Source organism: Saccopteryx bilineata, chromosome 1 (assembly GCF_036850765.1).
Source record: "Saccopteryx bilineata isolate mSacBil1 chromosome 1, mSacBil1_pri_phased_curated, whole genome shotgun sequence".
NCBI lineage: Eukaryota > Metazoa > Chordata > Mammalia > Chiroptera > Emballonuridae > Saccopteryx > Saccopteryx bilineata.
The window spans coordinates 71030237-71050126 of record NC_089490.1 but is presented as its reverse complement, the minus strand read 5'-3'; the positions used below and the strand labels follow the sequence as shown (position 1 = coordinate 71050126).

The 19890-nt window shown below is 35.7% G+C and overlaps 1 protein-coding gene across 1 annotated transcript in view; it reads left to right on the top strand.

The window, feature by feature from the left end:
* The window catches only part of MMS22L (MMS22 like, DNA repair protein), a 146946-nt gene that overhangs the window by 111 nt on the left and 126945 nt on the right, over positions 1 to 19890 (top strand). The window contains exons 2-9 of the mRNA XM_066254381.1: positions 556 to 731; positions 1791 to 1916; positions 3867 to 3916; positions 7803 to 7890; positions 7984 to 8161; positions 11296 to 11386; positions 13003 to 13133; positions 17976 to 18089. Of these exons, the coding sequence (XP_066110478.1) occupies positions 571 to 731; positions 1791 to 1916; positions 3867 to 3916; positions 7803 to 7890; positions 7984 to 8161; positions 11296 to 11386; positions 13003 to 13133; positions 17976 to 18089 (939 nt within the window). The 5' untranslated portion in view covers positions 556 to 570. The remainder of the gene's footprint in view (positions 1 to 555; positions 732 to 1790; positions 1917 to 3866; positions 3917 to 7802; positions 7891 to 7983; positions 8162 to 11295; positions 11387 to 13002; positions 13134 to 17975; positions 18090 to 19890) is intronic.

Here is a 19890-nt window from a genome sequence, read left to right as displayed (position 1 = left end):
AGCACCAAACTGGGGGTGCCCCGGGATGCAGGACACCGGCTCCACTCGCCCTGTGCCCGCCCGCCCGCGCCGCTGTCCGCCGTGTGGGTTTCGGGAGGTCGGGGACTTGCTCGGCGGCCGCGAGGAACGCAGGTGGCGCGGGGCCCTCCCGGCCCCCAGCCCGAGTCTGCAGAGGGGCTCTCCCACGACCCTGACCCTGACCCTGCGGGGAGTCCGGCTCAGCGCGGTTTATCACCGTAGCGGGGGCGCCGATCCAGGCGGGCTCGGGAGGGGGCTGTTTGGTTCCGGACAACTTTCCTCTCTTGACCCGGTCCCGGGCGGCAGCAGGGTGGGACCTGCTCCAGCCGGTCGCGGGTGCATTCTGCCTGCGTTCTGACAGCCTTGATCTTGAGGAGAGTTGTTGGGATTTTGGCTTTTCGGTTTTTGTTTTTTCTTTGTGCTGGAGAGAGGAGCGTTTGGGGAACTTTCTGATGTCACCCGTTCCACCTCCAGCAAACTCATCCCAACTTCTTCGGAGCCCTTAACAATCATTGCAATGAATCCCAAACATTTCAGGACATGAAGTAAACAATGGAAATCTGTTCCGCCGCGTCGAACTTCCTGACCGACAGCTTGGAACTGGAGCTGGGAACCGAATGGTGCAACCCCCCTAGCTTTTCTTGTGCTTTTGACAGCAGAGAAGGAAAACATTTCTCTGGAGAGTCCTACCTTTCTAGCCGAGCCCTTAAGCGGTAGGTAAAACATTGGAGATTTTGTTTTACTTTCATCAGAGTTTTCATTCATTTGTTAGGAATATTATTTAATAAAGATTTCAGACAACTAAACTTTGCTATTCAAGCCTTGTTTTTGTAAATCGGCTTAGTATTAATACATCAGAGGCAAGTACTAGATGTTTTGTTGGTTTCCTGGTTAAGAGCATACGTAAAAGATTTGTGGCTATGAAGAACTTTATTGCTACCTGATAATTCTCTTACCTCACTGCTGCCTGAGTTTTGGGTTCTAATTTCCATTTTACTTAAAGTGAATCCTGAACTACCTGGACTTTTTAAAATGATATTTCCTCCCATGAAATAATGTTTCGGAACTTCTTGATAATTTTTAAGTAAGACATGCACATTTTTTATTGCCCCAGTTCCATTTAAGTGTGTATATCATTACATATAGAAGTCTTATAGAGTTATTGTTTAAAAGCTTTCTAATAAATACACCATATTGAGTAATTTCACAGGAATATTGTTCTTCAAAGTTCTTGCCTTGGGCAGTTGTACACATATTGTCGTAAAAGTGCTGTTATTGACATATTTTGATAAAACCTTCTGAGGCAATTTCTGTTAGAAAGGAAATCATTTTTCTTGGTTTTATAGTTTTACTTTGAGGTCTCAAAAGAGGTTACTCAGTTTGATTATTCTGTTCTCCACTCCAGGCATGGCTCAGAATAACTTTTAGCTGTTATAAAAATTAAATGCCCCCTAAAAGGATGAAATTCTACATCTGAAGACCACTGTTAAACATAAAATGTTCTTTAGACTTCTTTTTGTGTTTTATATGTAAGTTACATTACTCTTTAGTTATACTTTTTTTTAATCAGTATATAGAACTGAATTTTTAATACAGTTCTAGCTTTATTATTCTTAGATACGTGTATGGTTCTAAGGCACATACTGACTTTATAATATCATTGCTGGCATGTCTTGTGTAATATTGGTTCCTAGAATGTCAAAAAAGACATGCTGTACTATGGGATTTCACATATATACTTCATGAGATTTAATCAGATTTTTTTATTTCAGATTAATTTTGAATCTTGATCCTTTACCAACTAATTTTGAAGAGGATACAGTGGAAATATTTGGCATTCAGTGGGTTACTGAAACAGCATTAGTGAACTCATATAGAGTACTGTTTCATTTATTCAGGTATTTTGTGTGTGTGTGGTTTTGTTTTGTTTTGTTTTTTAATTTCCTTGCTGTAGATGTTGTTCACTTTTGTAAGTTATAGTTACTGTGTGGTTTCTAATACTGATATTAACAAAACCACCAGTGGAGTTGTGCATGTTCACTTGATTATCTTACCAATAACAAATTTAAGCAGTAATGTTTTCTGGAGTAATGCTTTTAATGAGTTGTTTTTTAGTGAATCTATTCTTTTTCAGAATATTTATTTGACATTCATGTATTCAAGACAAATAAGGCTTTGAACTGTACTATAGTTTTGGAAGAAAACCAAAATACTTGTTGCTTAATAGCCATAGTCTTTCTTTTTTTATCTTTTAAAATATTTTTAAGAAATTTATTGATTTTAGAGAGAGGAAAAGAGAGAGAAACATTGATTTGTTTCACTTCTGTATTCATTGGTTGATTATTGTGTGTGCCCTGACCATGGATCTAATGTTCAACCTTGGAATATTGGGGCGAAACACCAACCAAATTACCCGGCCAGGGTGCCATAGTCTTTCAATGATGTTTAGAGAATGAATTCCAACTTTCTAAATATATCTTTCAGACTGTGTAATAGAAATATGATTAATTTAGATAACATTAAATTTCAAACATATATAAATGTAAGAAAGAATAATATAATGAACCTCCACATACTCTCCCTCAATTATAAGCCTCAGGGATTTAGATTTATCACATCATCGGTCCCATCCCTCTTATTTTTGGTTTAAGTATATTTAAGCAAATTCTATGCATTATACCATCGTTAAATATTTCAGTATGAATTTCTAAACCTAAGAACTTTGTTCAAACATAAACACTATCTTGTTACAATTAATACAGTCGAAATAATGTATCATTTTAAACATTATTCATATTCAGATTTTAGATTATTTTGAAATAGAGTCAGTTATTGAGGACAAATCATTATCCAAAAATACATTAAGAATGTATATTTGGTACATTTAAATGAACATGGGACGGTAGAGGGATTTCTCCTCCCACTCTTATCCCGTAAGACCTTGTGAAGAGACATCACTGTATTTGTGCCATGTTATGAGTTTTATTGAGAGAACAGGTCGAGTGAGTTATAATCTAGTTTTGAATATGGGTCGATCTTTTAAGGAGTTGAAAGGTAACTGGGAAGAATGGCAAGAGAAGATTACTCTCAGGAATTACGGTGGAACATTATAACTTTTCTTGGTAACTCTAGTCTATATTATTCCTTTTTTAACTCCTACTTTATAAATGTATGATTCAATTTAACATTTCATCATATTACTGTTAACCTAGAATATTTATATAAGTATCTTCTTAAAAATTTAAGTAGTATCTTGTTGATAGTGAAATCTATGATATTTCATATAATTTCTAAAATATATGCAGCTTTTAATATATTATTTTTGGAAGCTCAGACAAAGGCATATTTTATCTTGTCTCAAAGTCTTCACTATCTGAAGTTGACCCTGTAGTAAATACTTGAAGTTTTGGAAGCTTTTTTTTTTTTCTTCTTTTTTGTATTTCTCTGAAGTTGGAAACGGGGAGGCAGTCAGACAGACTCCCACATGCGCCCTACTGGGATCCACCCTGCTCTGCCCAAGGGGCGTTGCTCTGCCGCAATCAGAGCCATTCTAGCGCCTGAGGCAGAGGCCACAGGGCCATCCTCAGCGCCTGGGCAAATGCTGCTCCAATGGAGCCTTGGCTGCGGGAGGGGAAGAGAGAGACAGAGAGGAAGGAGAGGGGGAGGGGTGGAGAAGCAGATGGGTGCTTCTCCTGTGTGCCCTGGCTGGGAATCGAACCTGGGACTCCTGCACGCCAGGCCGATGCTCTACCACTAAGTCAACCGGCCAGGGCAGAAGCATTTTTTTATGTAATTGGTATATGCTTTACATTCTAAAATTAACTTTCACTTTATATATTTTAAATTAGGCAACAACTGTACAACTTGGAAACCTTATTACAGTCCAGCTGTGATTTTGGTAAGTTGTATTTAAAGGTGAGTTACAGTGAATTGCACAAGGGTTCTATGATACATAATTGGGATATTATAATAACATGTGTGAAGTGTTAGGTCAGAAGCCCAGAATGCTGTCTTTAGCATTCGGGAAAAGTATGAGATGTAAATTTTGTTGTAGTTGAGAGTTACAGTATTTTTTTTTCCAACTCTATAGGGAAAATTGATTTAAGGCTAGACATCTGTGAAGTGAATTAATACAAAGCTTTAGGGGTGGGCAGTGGGATGGAGAACACATAGGAGAAGTAGTATTAGACCTTATGCTAGCTAGCTTCTTGCTCTTTTCTGCTTTCTATTTTTGTTGTCTGTTTTTGACATTGAATGGATACTGCTTTGGGGGTTTGCAGTGGCGGGAACTGAGGGCAGTGTATTTTGAGCAGGCCAGCTGCTTCCCCTCTGGCGGCTTCCGTGCAGTTTGCATTGAGAGTCATGACTCTGTAGTCGGCCTGGGTTCCAGCCGGAGCTAGCTGTGGGTCTCAGCCGGAGCTAGCTGTGGGTATCAGCTCAGGTAATAGTTCTCACCTGTTGAGCCCTTGTGAGAATTAAATGACATAATGCAGGTTAAGTGCTTAGCCTAATATCTTATTAGAGATGCCCAGTAGCTAAAGATGACCTGGAACACACCTTTGGTCAGAGAAAGGTCTAGCGGCTTACTGAAGCAAGGACAAAATCCACATCATGAGAAACAAGTGTGGCCTTCTCATAAGAGGGCGTAGGGATTGAATAGGGTTTGGGCTTGTGGTGGCTGATCCTGGGTAGATTTTAACGGGACTAGGACTTTGTTCTCCATCGGATACAGTTAAGCAGGGGCAATTTGATAATTATGTTAATTATTATATGAAAGGTGAGACAAAGGGAGTTCTAGGGAGGATTCTAATTAATAAAGAAGCAATGGCCATGTTAGCTGGAAAAGAGGATGTTCTGTTTTTGTCTTTAGTTTTGTGGAATTGTATAATGCCTTGTTTCTGAGAGGGATTGTTATTGTCTTGTTGCACCATAGTCCTTGGGCAGCCCTGTCTGATTATTTTTTATTATGTTTTTAAAGTATAGTTGACATATACAGTATTATATTTCAGGTATACAATATAATGATTTGACATTTGTGTACCTTACAAAGTAATCACCATGGTAAGTCTAGTAATTATCTGTCCTGCACAAAGTTATTATGATATTATTGACTCTATTTCCTAGGCTGTATATTATATTCTTGTCACTTACGTATTTTATAGCAGTAAGTTTGTACTCTTAACCCTCTTCACTTTTTTTTTTTTAAATGAGAGAGACAGGAAGGGAGATAGATGAGAAGCATCAATTCTTTGTTGTGGCACCTTAGTTGTTTATTGATTGCTTTTTCATACGAGCCTAGATCGCTGATGACTCCTGCAGCTGTGTCAGGGCTTTGTTAACGGACTCGTGTAGCTAGTGTTGGCCCTTAGCCCTACCAGAAAACCCGTGGGCGGAGACACTTACTGAAGTGCATATGGTTCTTTTTCAGTTCATGATGCTACCTGGATTGCTTTCCAGTTGAGGTAGACTAACATATAAAATAAAGCATATTTTGCTAATACCTGATCTTAAACATAGCTTTTGGTGTTACCCCTTTTTTTTTCTACAGTCATTTAATTTGGATTTTTAAAATATCTTCCAGTTCTGTCCTCAAATTTTTTTAACCAATCTTGAACATACAGAGTGTACATATTACTGCTCTTTTTAAATTCTTTGTCTGCAGATTTCTTTTGTCGTTGTCATTTCTAGGTCTGTTTGTATTGATTGATTTTTCTCCTAGTGTTGTGTTTCAGTTTTCTGGTTCTTTGAAAGTCTAGTAAATTTTTAATTGTGTCATGGACATTGTAGATTTTACATTGCTGCTTTCTGGATTTTTTTTATATTTTTCTAACGTGTTAAGTTTTCTTCTCTGGCTTGCTCTTGAGTACTTGTTATCCATTGGATTTTTTTGAATCTTATTTTAAATTTTGTTAAGACTTTTAAAAAGTAGCCTTTAGTCTAATATTAATTTAGCTCTAATAAGGCTTATGAAGATTCCTTTTGGTGTATTATGATTTTTATTCATTCTTTCTGTTGGGAACTTGAACTGTTCCTTGGCCTGTGTAAGCTTTATAGAGACTTGTTTTCTGATGTTTTTACCTGGATTGGATTTTTTTTTCTCATGCTTGAATAGATCAGTTCTCAGCCAAAGAGTCGATGTAGGTCTTCTGTACGTTTCTAGAACTTTTTTTTTTAATGTAGCCTTTAGTACTTTTGCCCTGTAAAGTTAGACCTTAAGTCTCCTCAGCTCAGTGATTTGGGTTGTGTTTGGGTTCTGTCCTTGTGCTGCAGTCTGTAAGTTGTCTTCTGGGAAAGTTAGTGCAGTCTTCGGACTTAACCTTTCTCTCGGGGATAACAATCTTGCCTTCCCTTGTTTCCGGTGCCCGAAAACGTTTAATGTTGTTTTTCTGGTTTTAAGATGGAAGATGGGTAAATCTGATTCCTTTTACTCCATCTTGGCTGGATGCAGGAATTCACAGCAGTTGGTTTTAGGAGAGTACTGCCTTTATGAGCTGAGAATTGTGAAACTGAGGGATTTTATGACTTTTGTAGGTGAAATATAATTAAACTATAAAAATGCACTGCACTGTTTAATATATAGATATTTGCATAGCATCTTCTGTTGGTTTTGCCAAAGCAATGGCATGTGTTGCTCATTTAAATTCAAATGTAGAAATACATTTTGCTTTATGTTTAATAGAGATGAGAATGTTGTCTTTAATTCTCATCATGTTTTTTCTGCTTTTTAGTGATTGTCTCTTACTCAGTTTTCTTATAGTGATTGTCAGTATTTTGCATATAGCAATGTTTCAGATAATTTTTGCTGATGTAAATGTTGAAGTAAGGAAAAGATGGCATGGGTTGAAGCTGGGATAAAAACAATATTAATTTATCATTCGGGGCCTTGTACATCATTATAAGGAGTTTTGATTTCATTCTAAATGCACTGGAATGCCTTTCATGGGTTTTAATTTAGGAGGAACAGGGATTGAAATATATTTAAAGCAAATTTTGTACTTATAGAGGAGCAAAGGAGGATATGGGATGACCTATTAGGAGACTTGTTGCAGTAATTCAAGAGATTATAGGTAAATAGATAGTTTGAAAGTATATTTTTTTGGTCATAAACTTAATAGGACTCTGGTGGATTAAATATGAGTTTTAAAGAAATAAAAAAGCAGGAAGGAATACAGGTACCAGCTTTGGCACCAGTTTTAATGAGTGGAGAAAATACGGGCATGAACAGGTTTTTGAAGAAATCAAAGATCATTATTTGCACTTTCTGAGCAATCTAAGTACAAGATGATAGGCATTTTGACATGCAGGATCTGGCATGCAAAGGAGAGGCCTGGTATATAGGTAAACTTTGTAAGTTATCCTGTATAGGTTATCATTTTGAAATAAAGGAACGGATCATACATATAGGAGGAGATTTAGAGAGAGGAGAGGACTCAGGACTGAGTTCCGAGGAGCCCCCAAGGGAGTAGTAGGATGAGGAGGAGGAGCCAGCAAAGGAGATGTAGGAGAAGGGGTATGTGAAGAAGGAAGAAGACTGGCAGGGTCTGGTGTCAGTGAAGCTGCTGGAGCCAGTGCTGCTGCAAAGGCAGTTTACTTGAGGACAGGTCGTATCCACTGACTGGACAACATGAGTTTCACTGGTGACCTTCCTAAGATTTTTTGGAGGGTGGCAGGAATTATATGGAATCAGTGGACAAAATTAAAAATTAGAGAATCACTGCTTGTATGTCATTGCTCACTGATTAATTATTTTAGCTATAGATTAACGTTATTTATTTTGGTTTCAGGGAAAATATCAATCCTACACTGCAAAGCAAGCAATATTAGGCAGCAGTGCGTAACATTTCTTCATTATGTTAAAGTTTTCATCTTCAGGTAGGACGTCAGATAAGTATCTTGATTACTGCATGAATTTCGGAGTGCACATTCGTCCAGACTGGTTGTTCATTGTCTCTCATTGCTCTTCAGGTACCTGAAAGCACCGAGTGCCGAGGGTCAGGCTCCTGTTCATCCCTATGAGGTTCTGGAGGCTCAGCTTCCCTCAGTGTTGGTTGATGAGCTTCATGGATTACTCTTGTATGTGGGACATCTATCTGAACTTCCCAATGTTAATCTGGAAGCATTTGAAAATCAAACTCAGATTAAGGTTTGGCTAATTTCATTTAATTTTTAAATTATTAGTTTTCTTTTTCCCTGTAAGGCATATTTGTTCAAGAATAAAGGAAATTAATCAAGAGTGCAGCTGTGGAACCAGATTGCTTGAATTGAAATTCTGGCTCCTTTTATATTAATTATGTGCCTTTGGGCAAGTAATGCCTCTAGCTTCAGTCTCCCCATCTGTGTAATTGGTATAGCTTCCTAGAGTTACTGGAAGAATTAAAAAAATTGAAATGAATAAAACACTTATAACATGGTATGCACTAAATCAGTGATAACTGTTCTCGCTTCCAATTTATAAAGTGCAAATGTTTAAAAATTTCAAATCAAAGAAAATAGCCTTTATTTTCTAAAATATGTATCATCTTTCCCTACATTTTATTGTAGTAAAATTCAACATTACCTTATAAATGTTACACTTTCAAAACCACATCATTTTGTCTATTCTGACTTTGAAGACTTTTTCAGAATATAATTATAATTGTTTTGACTAATGCCCTTTTTTTCTCTTATTTTTATTAATCCATTTGAAGTTTGTTTTTTTTACATTTTTATTGTTAGCATAACCCAGGTTACGGATATAATTAATAAATTCTCCATAGGATAATGTGAGTTTAAGTGGATGACAAAGTATACTTCCCAAAAGATTTCCTGAAATCTGAACCTCTTCTGTTCTATTTGACTTCACCAATTTGAATAACATTTAGTTTTAGGAACATGTCTTCATCAAAATATAAAGTACAACTAAATGTTTATATATTTCTGTGAAATTTAACAACAAAAAACTGACTCTGAGAAATCAATATATCTGATAATAAAAATAAGTAAAGGTCCAACTGAATTTACAGGTTTGTACATGTAATCCATAGGAAGGAAATAGATAATATGTCATTTAATAAAGATATATAGGTAGATTGTGGGGGAGGGATATATTTTTCCTTCATTTTGGTCTTTATAAATTTGAATGATTTTTCTTTTCTGGATATCCATCAAGTGATTAAGGAAGTAATTAATAATTTATTTAGGATCAGAAATAAAGAATGTGTCCTCAAACTCAGTTTTGCCTTTTTTAGGCTTTTTAATTAGGCATTCTTAAAAGACAGATAAGTTATTTGAAGATCAGAAGACTACATTTTTAAAGCTGGCGAATGTAGCCTTCAACACAAACAAAATATAAAAAACATACACTAAAATCTTTTTAAAACAACAGCAAAAACATTTTCGGAAATAAAAAGCATCTTTCAAGACTTTATATACTTATATTTTCCCAATCTTAAATATGAAAAGTATTGACTTAATTGATATTTTCAGTTAAGCATCTCTTTATTTTTTTGGAACTTTTTTTTTTTTTTGTATTTTTCTGAAGTTGGAAACGGAGGCAGTCAGACTCCCACATGCGCCCGACCAGGATCCACCTGGCACGCCCACCAGAGAGCAATGCTCTGCCCATCTGGGGCGTTGCTCTGTTGCAACCAAAGCAATTCTAGCGCCTGAGGCAGAGGCCATGGAGCCATCCTCAGCGCCTGGGCCAACTTTGCTCCAGTGGAGCCTTGGCTGCGGGAGGGGAAGAGAGAGACAGAGAGGAAGGAGAGGGGGAGGGGTGGAGAAGCAGATGGGCACTTCTCCTGTGTGCCCTGTCCAGGAATTGAACTCGGGACTCCTGCACGCCAGGCCGATGCTCTACCACTGAGCCAAACGGCCAGGGCCCTTGGAACTTATTTTATTGGAAATATTATTTGAGTATTAATATATTACAAATATTTTCATTTATCTTTTTCAGCAATTAAGCTGACTTCTTAGGTTGATTGAAGCTTTTTATATAGTTATACTTGTCAGTATTTTCTTTTGTATCATGTGTGCTGATGTTAAAAATATGCTTGTTTTTACATCTATCTCTTTTTTAAAAATAGTGCTGTGACGTGGGAAACCTAACTTTAGTTTCATGCAAACAAAAAAGTTAATAATTCTCTCACTGAATGACCCCTGCTTTCCCCACTGATTTGGATACCACATTTATCCATTTCTCTCTTCCCGATTTTTGCTGTTTTATGTTATCTGTTCTTGAGCCAGTACTGTTTTATATAGCGTAGCATTTTATTTTGTTTGCATATTTAATAAAGCAAGTTTCTTCTCCTTCATTCGTTCTAGTTGTCTTAATAGAAAATGTATCATTGGCCTGACCAGGCGGTGGCGCAGTGGATAGAGTGTCGGACTGGGATGCTGAGAATCCTGGTTCGAGACCCCGAGGTCGCCAGCTTGAGCACGGGCTCATCTGGTTTGAGCAAAAGCTCACCAGCTTGGACCCAAGGTCACTGGCTTGAGCAAGGGGTTATTTGGTCTACTGAAGGCCCGCGGTCAAGGCACATATGAGAAAGCAATCAATGAACAACTAAGGTGTCACAACGCGCAATGAAAAACTAATGAACTAATGATTGATGCTTCTCATCTCTCTGTTCCTGTCTGTCTGTCCCTGTCTATCCCTCTCTCTGATTCTCTCTGTCTCTGTAAAAAAAAAAAAGAAAATGTATCATTGTGTTTATTTTTATAGTGATACTAAATGTTGAATAGAAGAAGGTTATTGATAGTTAAGAGTACTTGCTTTTCAGTCAAATAGAATTAGATTTTTATTCTAATGAATGAATTGAGAAGTAGTTTCCCTCTTTTAGCTTAAAGAGCATGACAATAGTGTCTACTTGATAGTATTTAGTTCTCTGTTAAAATTCTTTATAGGAGTTTCTGAGTATTTATTACATTTAAAAACATTTTCTAACTAAAGTCTAAAACAAAATCCTGAAAATAAGGGTTTTTGAAATTCTTTTACTGCCCTGCAGCTGTAGTAGAACCAGAGGTTGGCTGGAAAGGAGCTGTACTCTACAAATCTATTCAGCAGGCCCAAGGAGGGTTCTGTCTTAAATCTTTAGATGAAAATATATCCTATCCTGCTTTCAAAATCTCTGGTGAAGGAGTTTCCTCATAAACAAGGCCAAGGTTTTCCCTGAGCTTTTGAATAGTGGGAGGTTAATTGATTCTTTGTCATGTTGATGGAGGAGTGTTGGGATATGCTATCAAATGCCTTGTACAATATAATGAACTCTCAGTCACAGTTGATCATGTCATTAACAGCTTTGCCCACCATCATGGCATTTATTGCATCTCCACTTGGATATCCATTGGCTGGTGCTAGAAATTCTTCAGGTGCTCGGTGAGAAATTGAGTAAGTTCATGGAATTCTGATTTCTGTCCTTTTTATAATCTAAATTTTATTGTTTTTAAAATTACACAAGTCATAAGTATTCTGTGACTTTTTAAAATCAAACAGTAACCAAAGTAAAAAGTGAAACTTTCACTCCTTTTTTCCAGAGATAACTACTGGAAACAACTTGGTCTATTTATCTTTCCATACTTTCTATTAGTATGAATGTGTGTGTGTGTGTGTGTGTGTGTGTGTGTGTATATATATATATATATATATATATATATATAGAGGATTCTTGTTTTGATTTCTAACCACAAATGCTGTTATCATACTATTCTGTATGGTGTGTATCGTTCAGGTTTTTCAGAGATTTGTTTACATTCATACATATGGTTTTACTTTATTCATTTAACATCTGTATAAAAGGTCTACTATTTAGCCAAGTTTATTTTTTTTAATATTTCATTTTCCTTTTTTGGTATTACAAATAATATTACCCTGAACATTCTTGTGTCAATATACAACCTTCAATATTTGTAAAAGTTATGCTGTGGAATACATTTTTAGAACTAGATTGACATATTGCAGTTTTAATATTGTATATGCTCTCTGTTGCTATAGAGTAAATTTTCCCAGTTTATATACTTATATACACTAACTGCGAGCATGTCTTTGCCTTATACTCCTGACAATATTGGATATTATCAGTTATTTTTATTTTTTGCTAACTAATATGTAGTATATGATACTGAATCTCTGTTTTTGCAATTTCCCGATTACCAGTGAAGTTGAACATCTTCACATAGTTTTATTGTCTTTTTTATATTTTCTTTATTAATTAGTTCATAATCTTTTGCAATTTTTTCTGTTTTTTTAAAAAATTAGTAGTTTATTACAAATAGTAATTTTTTATATATTGTCTTTATTTCTTGGTCTTGCTCTGTGTCATCTTTATGTTCTACTTTAAGTTTGGCAATATTCTGGAAATATTAGTTGTAAATTATTAATTCAGGTTATAAAGATATCCATTACCTCAATACTTGCTTTGCAACTAATTAATATATTCAAAAATAAATATATGTCTCTGTTTATACAATTACATATATACATATACACATACAGTGATATCCATAAATATATAATTTTTTATCTCATGTGGACTCTGTATTTTAAATATTTTCTTAGAGCATTGTTCAGGTGGATATACTCTAATAGATGTTCAAATTTTGCATCTCTTACCTTTGCCCTATTTCGTGCCAAAAAGTCGTACATGTCTAGTTTTTCATTGCTTGTTAAAAGAATAATATTTTAACGGTGTTATTGGTTAGAAATATGGGTGAAGATATTCTAGCGTTTACCCTCTTTTTTTTTCTCTTTAAGTGTTGTTGCTTTGTTGCTTTCCAAAGATGGCCACATTGAGAAATCTACTTAATAGTAATTGTAAGGATTGAAACTTTTTTAGGTGATGTTCATCAGTGTTCATATGAGAAAGGAATTGTAAAATTTAACTTTTATTTGCAAAAACTTGCTTTTAACTGCATATAGTACAGTTTTGATATAAGTGAATTTAAAGGTGTACAGTCACTTTCCTCCTACTGTTATTTTAAATAAAATTTACTTTATTACATTTTTAGAACAAGTTGTATATGGTCATCAGTTTATGAATCTGGCAGGTGACAGTTTAACCAATGTCCGCCTATTTGAAGAACACTGTGAATATCTCCTCTGTGATTTAATAAACCTGTCACTCAACAGGTATGATAAGGTAATGCTTTTTAAGTTTATTTGTAGTTTTGAAACTTAATGGCAGTAATCCTTAATCCATGTGGTTTAAGAAGTCAATCTAAATTCTTGTTAATTATTTTAATTTTATATTTACTATTATCTGAGAATTGAATGGGAAAAGAATTTGATTTAAATATTTAAAACCTGCTGGAGTTAATATCAAAGATAAATAAAAATAGAATATGTCATTATCATTATACACATCCTGTTTTTATTTATCTTTGACATTAACTCCAGCAGAAAGTTAACTTCTGTTTAAGTAGGAGAGGCCAGTCCTTCAACAATCTAGTGCAGTAGTTCTCAAACATTTTGAAGTCAGGCCGCATTTAAAATCTTACAAATAATTATAGGCGCACTATATACAAATTTCTGAGAAATATGTTATAATAATTAAGTCAAATATTAAAGAAAAAAATATAAAGTCCAAGCATGCTTTTATGGTAATTAAACGAAATAAATACAACAAAATTAAATTTATTCTGACATTAAAAAACATTTTTATGTTACATTTTTTGAGCTATGCTTTTTCAAATTCTTAAAAAAGAGGAATTGCCTGACCTGTGGTGGTGCAGTGGGTAAAGCGCCGACCTAGAATACTGAGGTCACTGGTTTAAATGCCTGGGCTTGCCTGGTCAAGGCACATGTGGGAGTTGATGCTTCCTGCTCCTCCCCCCTTCTCTTTCTCTCTTCTCTAAAATGAATAAAGTCTTAAAAAAAAATTAAGAAAAAAAAAAAGAGGGATTAAAAAATAATGCCACTAAAAAGTTATCTTTTTATATATATACTAGAAAGCCCGGCGGTCATACGAAATGACCGCTGTTCTAGATATTATAAATTGTAATTAAAATGATTTGTGCAAAGGTGTCTGCTAATTCAAACTGAATTACCCAGGGCAGGCGACGAGGACGCCCCTTTGCTTACTGCCCCACGGGGTTTCCCCCTTCTACTTGCTTAATTGCTTAAAGTAGAGTGCAATAAAGGAAACCACTGGCGGTACATTTCTTAAGAGCCATCTTAAGAGCCACCGCTAGCTCAATAAATAAAGGTGATTTAAATAATAAAATGTTAATTCACATGTCAAAGATCTCTTTGTACACAACATTTCTTGTGTAGATCTTTCCATCATTTTTAAGCTCGCCTTGCAGAGGACCATCAATTATTTTTAATTTTACGTCCGTTCTTTCATGAACTCTTGAACAGGCAACATAAAGTTGACCGTGTCCAAATGCAGGCTCAGGTAAAAAAATGCCAACACGCTTAAGCATTTGGCCCTGAGACTTATTGATGGTCATAGCAAAGGCAAGTTTTACAGGAAATTGTCTACGTCTCAATTGAAATGGCAACCCTGTTTGAGATGGAACCAAATCAATTCTTGGAATGACATGTATTTCACCTTTAGAGGAGCCAGTCAAAAACTTAGCTATTATGACATTATTTTTCAATTGGAGAACCTCTCGTCTTGTACCATTGCAAAGACCCCTTCTGGTGTTAAGATTTCTTAACAGCATAATAATTGCTCCAATCTTTAACCTCAATTTGTGAGGTGGCATGCCAGAAGGCAACAGATTATTTAAAAATTCCGTTGGAAAGTTGTTGGCACTCGTTTTATTATCAGCTACAACGGAATCAACACTTAAATATGTTGTGTCATTCCCTTCTATGATATTTAAGACATCATCATTTAGTTTGTCTTCTCCGTTTGAAACTGTTTTAATCCTTTTTGTGTTTTGGTCAGCATTACTCTGCTGTTTTTTTTGCATTTCTCTCCTGCCTTTGTTCAAGGGACTCATTTTGTCGAGACAGGCTTTTTTGTCTTGCATCTGAGGCAAGCCTTGTTTCTCTATGCTCATCAGTCTCATTTTGCCGAGAAAGACGCATTGGCTCTGCAACTGAAGCAAGCCTTGTCTTTCTCTGCTCAGTGGTTTCTTTTTGTCGAGAAAGCCGTTTTTGTGCAGCTTTAGCTCCTTTTCTCTCCTCTTCAGTGCTGTATTTTCTAGGAGGCATTCTTAAAAGAAATTACGTTAAGACGTAGTTTTTATGTAAAACAGATGATTGCCAATGCAAACAAATGTTCACCTTCCCCCTGACATGCTCAATTTGCGTTTGGCCTTAAATTGTTTCAAAAGCAGATGATTGCCAATGCAAACAAATGTTCACCTTCCCCCTGACCCGCTCAATTTGCGTTCAGCCGTAGCAACTTCACCCCATTGGCTAGTACAGTTACGCAAGCAACCAATAAGCTATCGGCGACAGACACTTAAGCCGCATATAATAAATATATATAGATAGATAGATATAGATATAGATGATATAGATATAGATGATATAGATATAGATATAGATATAGATATAGATATAGATATAGATATAGATATAGATAGTCTTAGTAAGATTTAGTAAATTTGCAGGTCCCGGCGTGAATGTGTTAAGTTTTTTCAATCTTATGTTTATGAGAAACATGAGCCTGATGTGTCCTAGTGATTTCTTCAATGTTTGGGCATATATTTGAAAGGCAAACTCTCATTTCTTGTCACTACATTGAAGAATTCCTTTCTTTTTACTCTTAATTGTGTTGAGGGTAGAAAATCCCAATTCACATAAATAGGATGTTGAAAATTGTAGTAAAATGTTCAAAGCCTTTTTAGATATTGCCACATATTCTTCTTTTATAGAAATCCAAAAGCCTTCAAGAGACAATTCTTTATGTTTAATCATCAATCCACGATCAGTGGATACAGCTGCCAGTTCTTCTTCTTCTGTTAATGTTAAACCAAAATCACTTGAAGCTTCCATGAATGAGTTTCTAATCCAATCGTATTGTTCAGTGTTAAGTGATAGAAAATGCTGTATATTAAATTCTGTCCATCAGCCTTCAAGTCCTATTTTATTTACACTTAACTTGCTCACTTCCAGAATCGGATTCTTCAATATCATGATTCTTTTTGAGAAATCTATCCACTTTATTTGGGTGTATTTATCTAAAAATAATACAATGATGTTAGTAGTAAATATAATAATGTGTTAACAAAAAGAGCAGTATTTCTGCAATGAAATGGTATAATAGAGAAACTATTTATTTTTATATCTGGGCACAGACTGCAAACCAGCACAGCTAGTAATTCCAGGTCCCGAGTGGGAACAGTGTGGAATTAAGAAAATATGCAGAATAAGAAAATACGAGGTCAGGAGGGCCCTTTAATTGCTACTGGAAAGAACAAAGCGCCCAAAAACTGCAACTTGCTTTGTTTATAGGGTAAAGTGGGCCATTAGCAAATCAATGAGATATTTGATCATGTTTCCAAGGCAACCCAAGAATTTTACCAAGTGCAAAAAACCCCCACCATACATATCATCTTAACTTTACACCAAACAAAGGATAGAAGAAACTTGCCTCCAGTCTTTCCAGGGAACATAGGGGAGTAGTGTAAACAATTCAGCACCACAGCTTAACAGCCTTTTGCAACCTACCTAATCAGGCAAGTGAGGTGGGGGGTTGGGCAGACTGTCAGCTTATAGCCAATTATCCCCTCCTCTGTTTCCCAAAAATCTAAACTCCAAAAACCCTGTTTGTTTTTTGGTCCACAACAGGCACATATTTCTCTGGAACACCATAGGGTACACCTGGAAATCTTCTAGGGTGCACCAGTGTGCCCTGGTGCACACTTTGAGAACCACTGCTCTAGTGAATTGCTAGTATACAGTGAAAGAGAAGAGTTATTACTGTAACTAAAGTTAGTTGACCAACTTCAAAGGTGGTTTTAGTAGACATGTTAAGGAAGGGTTGTTTTGTTTGCATGTTTTCATAAAAAGTCTAGCAGCATGGTGAAAATTACTTATCTTTACTAAATTGTGTATATATATATAGTATGACACATTTAAAGGTGTTAGCATACCCATTCATTTTTAAGTAATGGAAATTAATAGGTTTCATCACATGTTTCAGATTACAAGTATAAACCTTACTTATAGGAAATCATTTATAAGTTTTTAAAATGTAAATTATTTTATGTATTATCAACATCTCTTTATGTTTATAATTAATGAGTGGGTTAATCAAATATGACATATTACAGTTAATTTTTACTATATATTATGTTAGAAATATATATGTAATATATGTGAAATAATGTATATATAATGAATTTCAGAAGTTTAGCTATACTTATGAATATAGACAATATTCTCTGCATTCTGTAGGACCATTAAGGATACATTTGTTATAAAAATGGTAAAATTGGTTAAGTTTTATAAATCCCTAATAATTGTGTTTATTCTGACATGTAAAAATATTTAGTTTCCTTTACAGTGAAACAAAAATTTTTTTCTAATTTTTTTACTACAAGTCTTTTTATTGTGGCTGATGGATTAGATCAAAGTTAAAAAACTGATGCTGAGGTCGTATCTAACATACCCTTGTTATTGTAAATAAAATTTTATTGGAACACAGCCTGATCTTTTTCTTATTTATTGTCAATGGCTGATATAACACAACAATGGTAGAGATGAATAGATGTGCAAAGACTATATCGTGAATAAAGCCACAAATATTTATTATCTAGCTTCTTACAGAATGTTTGCTGACCGTTTGACTAGCTATTTAAAGCAATTTTTTTAAAAAAGTCGATAATAAAATCTATTATCCACCTTGGGTTTTACAATGGGATTTTCAAAAGTTAACGAAATAACTCATTTTTTAAAAGAATTTTATGTAATTAAGCAGAAATTTTAAGTCATTTAAATTACTCTTAAAGCATTTGGGAAGATAGGTGGCATGTAAAATTCTGCTGTATTATAAGTAACTCAGTTTGGTTCTTTTCAACAGATTAGGCCTTCTGAAGCACTTATTTGTCACCATTGCCCATGTCCATGCATTAAAGAATTATGGGTTCTACTCATTCATCTTCTGGACCACAGAAGTAAATTTTCTGTCTCAGAAGTAAGTTCTAAAACTGATGTATTAGTTATTGTTACTAATTACATTAAATTTATGCAGTGGTTTTGGCCAAGAATAATCTTTCAGTGTTCTTTCTTTATAAGACAACAAGCACCACCAAACAGCATTAACTGAGTCCTAAATACCTATTACATTTTTAAGCCTAAATTGGTTAAAAATCTAAGAGAAGTATAAAATTTGACTGTCTTATTTTCTCAAGTTTTTTTGGTTGTTTGTTCTATCAAGAATCTGTTAGGCTAAAATATGTAATAGCCATTAGTAATTCAGGAAACATTTTTTTTTTTTTTTTTTTTGTATTTTTCTGAAGCTGGAAACGGGGAAAGACAGTCAGACAGACTCCCGCATGCGCCCGACCGGGATCCACCCGGCACGCCCACCAGGGGCGATGCTCTGCCCACCAGGGGGCGATGCTCTGCCCCTCCAGGAGGGCGTCACTCTATTGTGACCAGAGCCACTGTAGCGCCTGGGGCAGAGGCCAAGGAGCCATCCCCAGCGCCCGGGCCATTTTTGCTCCAGTGGAGCCTTGGCTGCGGGAGGGGAAGAGAGAGACAGAGAGGAAGGGGGGAGGGGGGTGGAGAAGCAAATGGGCGCTTCTCCTATGTGCCCTGGCCGGGAACTGAACCCGGGTCCCCCACACACCAGGCCGACGCTCTACCGCTGAGCCAACAGGCCAGGGCCTCAGGAAACATTTTAGTTAGGAAATGTTACAGGTGTAGATTAGGGAAGAAATAAAACAGGTTTCTGTTAATCAATTTTACAGTGTCTTATTTCAAGGAGGGATGAAGAAAAGTGTAAAAGAGAAGGTGGGATATTTTCTTGTACTTCATTTTGAGCCAAGTCTTCATAATGGGACTATATTTTATTTTATGTGTTGTAAATTAGGCGAAAAAGAGAAATATCCATAGGCAGAAGTAAGCACAAACAATTTATTGTGAAGTGATACTTAAAATGGTTTATGTTATATGAAAATGTACTTTTGTTATTTTATAGGTTTTTGAATTTCCCAGCTTTCCACAATTTGGGGTTTGGATGGTACAATGTAATTTTAATAATGACTAGTTTTGCAGGTTTACAAGTTCTGTATATATTTTGAGTTATTTTAGCAGTAAATTTACCAAATAGAAGTAAAATAAAGTAATTTTATGTTTTATTGTATTTTTACTGTTATTGAGAAAGAAGATTATTTTCCTGGCATTTTGGTTTGTCAGTACAGTTTGGTTTTACATGAGATTTAACTATTACAGAGTCTCAGCAGTTTTTTCCCTTGATCATTTGCCAGGATATTTTATTTCCATGACATGGTAAAAGTAAATTTTCTTATTTTCTGCAAAGCATATCTTTATTATTTAAGAATTTTTTAATCTTAAAAAATTGGTATTATTTTCGCCTGACTGATGGTGGCACAGTGGATAGAGCATTGACCTGGGACCCTGTGGTCCCAAATTTGAAACTCCCAGGTTGCCAACTTGAGCATGGGCTCATCCAGCTTGAGCACTGGCTCACCACATTGAGCATGGGGTCACTGTCTTAAGTATGGGCTCATCAACATGATCCTATGGTCGGTTGCTGGGTTGAGCAAGGGGTCGGTCACTGGATCTGCTGGAGCCTTCTAGTTGAGGCATGTACGAAAAGCAGTCAGTGAACAACTAAGGTGCTGCAACTACAGGTTCATGCCTCTCATTTCTCTCCCTTCCCTCCCCTCTCTCCCTCTTTCGCAAAATTAAACAATAAACCAAATTTGTTCTTATTTTATAAATTTTAGACTTTAAAGTGTAAACTACAT